The sequence below is a fragment of the Mus caroli genome, chromosome 1, assembly GCF_900094665.2.
Source record: "Mus caroli chromosome 1, CAROLI_EIJ_v1.1, whole genome shotgun sequence".
NCBI classification, from domain to species: Eukaryota; Metazoa; Chordata; class Mammalia; order Rodentia; family Muridae; genus Mus; species Mus caroli.
Window position 1 is genome coordinate 53,245,816 of NC_034570.1, and position 7,872 is coordinate 53,253,687.

The following is a 7,872-nucleotide window of genomic DNA, read 5'->3' on the forward strand; positions in this document are numbered from 1 at the left end:
AAATGGTACGGTCATGTTGTGTGTGTTGGAGCGGGAAGAGGGGGGTGCAGGGAGGGGGCTGATGTGACAACTAAAATGTTCCCCATTGAGAACCGGGGATGCAAAGAAAGCCAGAGCTTCTCAGTGTCTCCCAGTCACTCATGCAAAGCAGCCATTAATAAAATGAGGCTTTCTGTCTAGTTCGGCAGATCCTGGGGCACAGCCAAGGGAAATGTCATAGATGGCTTTAGATGACCTACAGGACTCCCTGAAGTCTGTTAGTTGACAGTGACAGGCTCATGTGCAAAACAAACAAACAAACAAACAAACAAAAAAACCAACATGGCCTCCTACCCCACCTTCTGCCCCAGGGCTTGGTTTGTGAGACTGCCAGTCCCTTCAATATCCAGTGGGCAGCCCCACCTCCATCCCCACCCCAGCCAGTGCCTTTGGCCTGCCTGGGTTAAAGGACTTCATTCCCCTATGCTGCCATAGCAACTGGAAACAGCCTCCACTCACAATGAGGAGGATAGTGCCTTGGCCCAGATTTGTAGATGCAAACGGCCTGTAGCAGAGCAACCAGGTCTCAGGGACAACAAGGGCTCAGGGAGAGAGAGTACACAGCCTGCTGTCTGAGGAGCCAGGCCTTACGTTTTGGTTTTTCTCTCCACAAAGATGCACTCTGTCTAAACTGTGTGGCTGTGTGGCTGGCCGTTACTGGACTGCTGTACAAGGGGAAATATATTTCATAAAAGGCCCAATGTTCGTAGTCTCCTTTGGTTTGCTGTTGAGCTCTGGAAACCCTGAGGTGTGACCAGTTTTCAGCCTTCAAAACTGAGATGAACTGCCCTTGAGAGGGAGTAGTCAGAGAGGAGACATGGTCACCCTCTCTCTCCTGAGCCGAGGGCATGGGAAGTTGGCCCAGAATAAACAGAAGTTGGAAGTCTATTTTGAACCAGAGGTAAGTCTTAGAGCTGGGGTAGGGGTGGGGCACATTTTGAAGATAAGGGGGAATGTTCTGGTTTTTTCAAGCTATGTTATGGAGCCAAGATAGTGGAGGACATTGGAGGATCTTCCCTTGTGTGCCTGACTCCCAGAGTTGCCATGGGAACGATCTGCCTTCCTCATACCCACTCCCCACTGCCTCTGCTCGACCTGAAGGAAAAGCTAGATTGTCTGAGTCTGGACATTTGGAACAAGACCAGAATTCCCACCTGGTATTTAGAAGGAGAACTGACTGCTGTTGGCTTTTAGGACAGTGTTCAGTGGTTGAAACGCTCTGTGTGTGTTTGTGCCTTTTTATGCTATTTGGAATGTTGTGGAATTCAAACCCACAGGATTCATATTTAACAGAGGCCAAAACAAATCTCACTTTAGAAGATTTTTTAAGAGGTGGCAAAACTCCCCTTGTGCTGGAGTTTTATTTCCTGAGGACTGCCAGGAACAATAGAAGCACTGGGGAACTTTGCAAACTCGCAGGTCAAACAGAGATCTCCATGTCTCCGTAGTTTGATATACTATTTGACCCTCACTGTGATAAAAGATATATAAAGTTTCAAAGGGCATACACTTACAAAATATATAGCCATTTTATAGTCACCTAAGTAGTCAAACTAGGCAATGTTACATAGAATCTGAAATGTACAGATCTTCTCTCTATGTATAGCAGAAACAGTAGCAGCTTAGAATAGCTTCTCGTTTTTAAGTTGGTTATCAGTCCGAATCTAATTGCCAAGTCATCTACTGTCCTTGATAATTCTGAATCTTTGCTTACATACTAGAAGGTGTAACTAGCCTGTAACTTATACTGTGCTCTACTCAAAGCCTCTAGACAAATGTGGCTCTTCTCAAAGTTGTATGGAATAAAATGGATTTGTGTACTAGGTTCTGCTAATTTTTTGTTATTGTGTTGGTGTGTGTGTGTGTGTTTTAAATTTTCTATTATATTTAGTTAACTGTAGGTGTGTGTGTCTGCATGAGTTCAGGTACCTGAAGAGGCCAGAGGTGTCGGCTGCTCTGCATCTGGAGTTACAGATAGTTGTGAGCTGCCTAATGTGGGTGCTGGGAACTGAACTTAGGTTCTCTGTAAGAGCAACAAGCTCTTAACCACTGAGCCATTTCTCCAAGCCCATGTTTGGGTTTTGTTTTATTTGTTTTGTGAGTCAGCATCTCCCTTTGTTGCCCTGGCTCTCTTGGAGAGAGATTTAGACATGCCTGGATAGCCTCGGGATTGCAAAGATCCACCTGTCTCTGCTGGGATTAAAGGCCTGCTGCACTAAAGAGAGAAAACCCAATTGTTAAAGAGTTTCAAAATTCTACCTGAGCATTCAGAGAAAAATTAACTGGGAAGAGGAGAGGGAGGGAGCGGAGAGATGGCTCAGTAAAAGCACTTGCCACTCACACTGACATCCTGAGTGTGATCCCTTAAAGCCCCTAAGGTAGAAGGCAAAAAACGATTGCCCACCTGTTGTCCTCTGACCTCTACACACACAGGTGGCATGTGTGCATGCATGTGTACACATAAGTAAATGGTTTTAGGAAGCAGAAACTTTGCATAAACAGTGTTTGCTGCAGAAGAATCTTCTACAGTGTCTTAGTTAGGCTTCATTGATATGAAGAGACATCATCGTGACTAAGGCAACGCTTATAAAGGAAAACATTTCATTGGGGCTGGCTTACAGTTTCAGAGATTCGGACCATTATCATCATGGTGGGAAGCATGGCATCATGGGGGCAGACATGGTGCTAGAGGAGCCTAAAGTTCTATATCTTGATCTGAAGACAGCTAGGGGGAGGCTCTCCTTTGCACTAGGTAGAGCTTGAGCATATGACCTCAAAGCCCACCCCCACAGTGACGAACTTGCTCCCACAAGGCCCTGCTGCTTAATAGTACCACTTCCTGTGGGCCAAGCATATTCAAACCACCACACACAGTGTCTCGATTGACAATTTTTCTTTTCATTAAAGGACTATTTGAACTGGAAGTCTCCAGAAGACTACATCCTTGTCAGTAAAGCCCAGAATGGGGACAGTGCCAGCCAGCACTCCTGGAACCTCTTTCTTCCTAAGACCTTCAGCACAAGGAAGGGGGCACTGATTCTCTACTCAGAAGGGCTAGCTGTGTCAGCATGGACACCCAGAGACAGGAGAAGAGGTCCCAGGAAGAAGCAGGACCTTGGACTGCACACACTTCAGGACCTCAAAGAAGCCATCTTGGCATATGGAAAGAGAAAGGTGAGTTTGAGAAAGATGATGGTATGTGTTCATAAATGTGATTGTAGCCATGAGTGTAACTTCTTGGGAGCCGGGCGTGGTGGCGCACGCCTTTAATCCCAGCACTCGGGAGGCAGAGGCAGGCGGATTTCTGAGTTCGAGGCCAGCCTGGTCTACAAAGTGAGCTCCAGGACAGCCAGAGCTATAAAGAGAAACCGAGAAAGATGATGGTATGTGTTCATAAATGTGATTGTAGCCATGAGTGTAACTTCTTGGGAAGGAAGGCACTCTCAGACCTCCATTTTGTCAACTTGCCCTGTATGCTGAGAGCTGTCATGAGGCTCACAGATCATCTACAGGGGAAGCTCCCAAAGCAAGATGACTCTGGAATTCTGGAATTATCATGTCATATTTCTCTTTCAGTTACAGTGACACAAAGTCCCTGTCACATCCAGAGTGTAACCAGACCCCCCAAAACCCTGACCTATGACCACAAACATCCCCATTCCTCCTCTGACGTCCCTAGCCCGTGGAAACTAGAATGTTTTAAATATTTACTTTGAGCCTTTTGGCATCAGTAGAAGTTAATTACTTTTTCCATTCTGCGTTTACTATTAAGGGGAAGCTCTGCTCTCTTCTGGTTCACACTGTCTGATGTGTTGAGATGCATGCATGGCCCTCTGCTTTCTATAACCACATGTATCAGGCCTAAGACAGTCTAGGAAGATACATCATGCTGTGAAATTCTAGATTAGAGATGGTGAGTTACTCCCTAGTTTCAAAGTCTCTCAGTTCTAATAAGGCTTTAGCTTTTGACACCAGGCCCTTCATACGCTGGCTCTCACTTCCATGTCTGGCCCTATGTCCCACTTCTTCATCTCACCTCAGTGATGGACCCCTCACAACCCCTCCTAAAGCAAACTAGCTTACCCCAACAACTCCTGTCTCAACTATACTTTTGTTCATTCCTCTGGATAACTCAACCCAACCTTCAAAACTCAGCATGTCATTTTATGAAGACTTCACTTCCTGAGCAAAAGTGGACCACTGCTTCCTCCATTGCAAACATCCCTATCCCATTATTCATTGAAAGTTGATTTCTTTGAGCATCTAATGGGATAATATCTCCTCTGCAGCAAGCACTGTCTGTCCTGGTTGTGCATACCTTCAGTGTCTCCTAGTCTGTCTCCCACTTTGATCAGCAGGCACCTTACATATCCTACCACAAGTCAAATGAAAGCCTCTTCTGTCCTCTTGACCCATGCCCCACTGCCCTTTACCATGAAATCATAAATAAATTCTTGAATGAAAGGGAAAGAAACATTCATCAAATGTTTACTGTTCCTTTAAGCTATCTTTCAATTTGATCCTCCAGCATGCTCCTGAGAGATGCAGTTTTTCTCAGCAACCTTCCTTGTCCCCACGCTTCCGCACCACTCTGGCTCTCTGGCAGATAAGGAAACTGAAGCTTAAAGGAGTTGTGTGATCCTGAGGTCAGTGAGTGACAGAGCAATCCTGAGTCTGAGCACTCTCTCCACACTGCTCGCATGGATACCCTACAACCCCTTGAACTTGAAGGGACTCTAGCGGATTGTGCCTGGCCCATCTGTTTTCCACATCCTTCTCCTGCTCTGCTAGGTTCATACAGTTGACCACAGGCTCCACACAATTCTAGAACATCTGTGCTAATGAGCTCGTTGGCAGTGGGGTACATTGGGAGGAGACTGAAAGGGAGAAGGAGGGAAAATCCACAAAAGTCCCCCCTTCCATTCTGCCCTAGCCAACAAGAAACACCTGTACAACTTCTGTAGTCCACCTTCCCGCAGACAGGCCCACACAAGTCCCAGACCCTTCCCGTGACCCTTGACCCTGCTCTTCTCTTTGTCCTCCTAAAATAGGGTGGAATCAACTCTCCTAGATTGCAGATCTCAATGTTGTTTCAGCATCTATTTGACTTCTTTTTTTTAAAGATTTATTTATATTATATGTAAGTACACTGTAGCTGTCTTCAGACACACCAGAAGAGGGCGTCAGATCTCATTACGGATGGTTGTGAGCCACCATGTGGTTGCTGGGATTTGAACTCAGGACCTTTGGAAGAGCAGTCAGTGCTCTTACCAGCTGAGCCATCTCACCAGCCCCTCTATTTGACTTCTTAATTTGCCCTAAATTAAATTCCTTCTGCCTTGCCTTTAACGTTTGTTTTCTGGTTTGAGATCCGTTCTAGGCCAGCCTGGTCTATAGAGCTAGTTCTAGGACAGCCAAGGCAACACAAAGAAACTCCATGTCAAAAAGAAAAATAGAAAATGCTTGAGTATTTGCCATGATCCTGGAACTGTTTTAGGTGCTGTGGAACCGAGAACTGTGCTGGAGGCATAGCTCAGTAGTTGAAATCCTACTCAGCAAATTATGCTTATAAACTGAATTCACCATTACCCACGGTGTATTCCTCTGAGCCACTCTAAATAAAGGATACCAGTAGTTAAAAAGACAACACTCAGAGCACAAATGGGGAGGGAAACAGAGCAGGGGAGTCACCATTATGGTAATTGACACTTACTGAATGTCTACTGGGCCAAGTAGAACCCAGATAAACAAGACCTCCCCCACCCCTATACACACACACAGGTTCAGAAAGAACATGGTACAGGGAGATAGGAGTTTACGTGCACAGTGCCTCCAGTTGTGTGCCAGTCTGAGGGCATCTCTATAGTGGCATCTCTAGCCCCACTAGGCAGTTTCCTGGTGATCCAGCTTCCTGAAGAGCAAAGATCAATGTCAGACCTCTGCAGGCAATGGAGCGTTCTCTTGGATTTGTTTTGTTTTGGTTCAAAGTAAAAACCATCATGGAGGACTTTGATTCATTCAGCCATGTCCATATTTAGAAATCACTTGGTTGTAAACCCAGAGAGTTATAATTTGGGGCGGTTTCTAAATGAAAATCATGGCTATGATCGTGAAACACAACAGAATTCTAAAGAGTTTCTAAAATTGGGGGGGGGGAGTGTATTGGGGACTTTTTGGATAGTATTGGAAATGTAAATGAGGAAAATACCTAATTAAAAAAAAAGAGTTTCTAAAATTGTCAGATATTAATTTTCTAATTGTTTTCTTATTTCTCACACATGTTTTCAAAATGTTGTGAATCAGTTGATACTTTCAAAAATGCCTACTTTCTCTGGGTATGATGTTGTGCGCCTTTAATCCCAGCACTCAGGAGGCAGAGGCAGGTGGATCTCTGAGTTTGAGGCCGGCCTGGTCTACAAAGTAAGTTCCAGGACAGGCTATACACGGAAAAAGCCTATCTCAAAAAATCCAATACATACATACATACATACATACATACATACATGGATAGATAGATAGATAGATAGATAGATAGATAGATAGATAGATAGATAGATAGATAGATAAATGGAGATGACTATGTTAGTCCATTTTGTGTTGTCACTGAATACAGCAGACTGGGTAATTTAGAGAGTAGAGCTGGTGGCAGTTTGTCAGTTCAAGTGCCTGACATTAGTATCTATACCACATCTGGTGACAGGCTTCTGGCTGCATCTAAAAAGTCAGAGGTAAAGAAATTATCTCAGAGCCAAGCCACATGTAACAGCTCTGGCCTCTCCTCCTCTTCGTCTTCCTCCTCTTCCTCTTCCTCCTCTTTCTCTTCTTCCTCCTCTTCTTCTAAAGCCACTAATGTCATGGGGTAAGGGAGGCATCTTCATCACCTTCTTTAAGCCAATCATCTCCAGAGGCCCCACCTCCAAACACCATTAGAACATGAATTCACTGTCAGGCCAGAAGTCAGTGTCAGGTGTCTCCCTCAGTCACTCTCTGCCTTATTTTTGAGACAAGGTCTTTCACTAATCCTGGAGCTTACCCATCTGACTTGACTTCATGGCAAGGCAAATACTTACCAACTAAGCCATCTCCCCAGCTCATGCTAATATTTTCTGAATGGTAACTGTACCAGGCATCTTTATCTAGGGAATGTCACTTAATCTGGACAAGCCTATAATATGGGTGCTAGCATTACCTCTGCTTTGAAGGAGGAAAAAGTGGGGCTTGAAATTAAATAATTTACCCCGAATTACACACCCAAGCTATGCAGCTGGAGTTGGAGCATAGTCAATTTGTTCTAAAGCGCAGCCCAACCCTAAGCCACTGCATGTCTCAGAAGAAAACTGTTTCTCCCCAGTTCTGGCAATATGTGTAAGAAGCAGAGCTGGAGAGAGCGGAGAGAGAGAGAGAGAGAGAGAGAGAGAGAGAGAGAGAGAGAGAGAGAGAGTACTTGCCCTGCGTGTGTGAGGTCTAAGATTGTACCTCAGTCTACTCGGAGAGACAGAGGGGAAGGGGAGGGGACGGGGAGAGAGCTGAAAGAGACAGAGAGGCAGACAAACAGAGAGGAGACAGAGAGAAGCAGAGAGAAGTGGAGAGAGGAGATCTGAGTCTTCCAACACATTCCTTACACAAACCGTTTACAGTTCTAAGAAAACGAATCAAATTTTCATTAAAATCTAACTGAATTACAGAAAACACTTTCATGCCAAGTGTATATGATTCAGTAGACTCTTGTTTTTTTAGGTTTTATAGTTTTTTATCTATTAGCTCCCTTATAGAGCTAACAGAGTGTTTATTTCATTTTAATTTTTCTTTTTCTTTTTTTTTTTTTTTTTTTTT

The 7,872-nt window shown here is 44.6% G+C and overlaps 1 protein-coding gene across 1 annotated transcript in view; it reads left to right on the forward strand.

Annotated features, from left to right (window-relative positions):
• The first annotated feature begins 628 nt into the window (after positions 1–628).
• The window catches only part of Kiaa2012 (KIAA2012 ortholog), a 106,571-nt gene continuing 99,327 nt past the window's right edge, over positions 629–7,872 (forward strand). The window contains exons 1-2 of the mRNA XM_029477902.1: positions 629–940; positions 2,947–3,213. Of these exons, the coding sequence (XP_029333762.1) occupies positions 857–940; positions 2,947–3,213 (351 nt within the window). The 5' untranslated portion in view covers positions 629–856. The remainder of the gene's footprint in view (positions 941–2,946; positions 3,214–7,872) is intronic.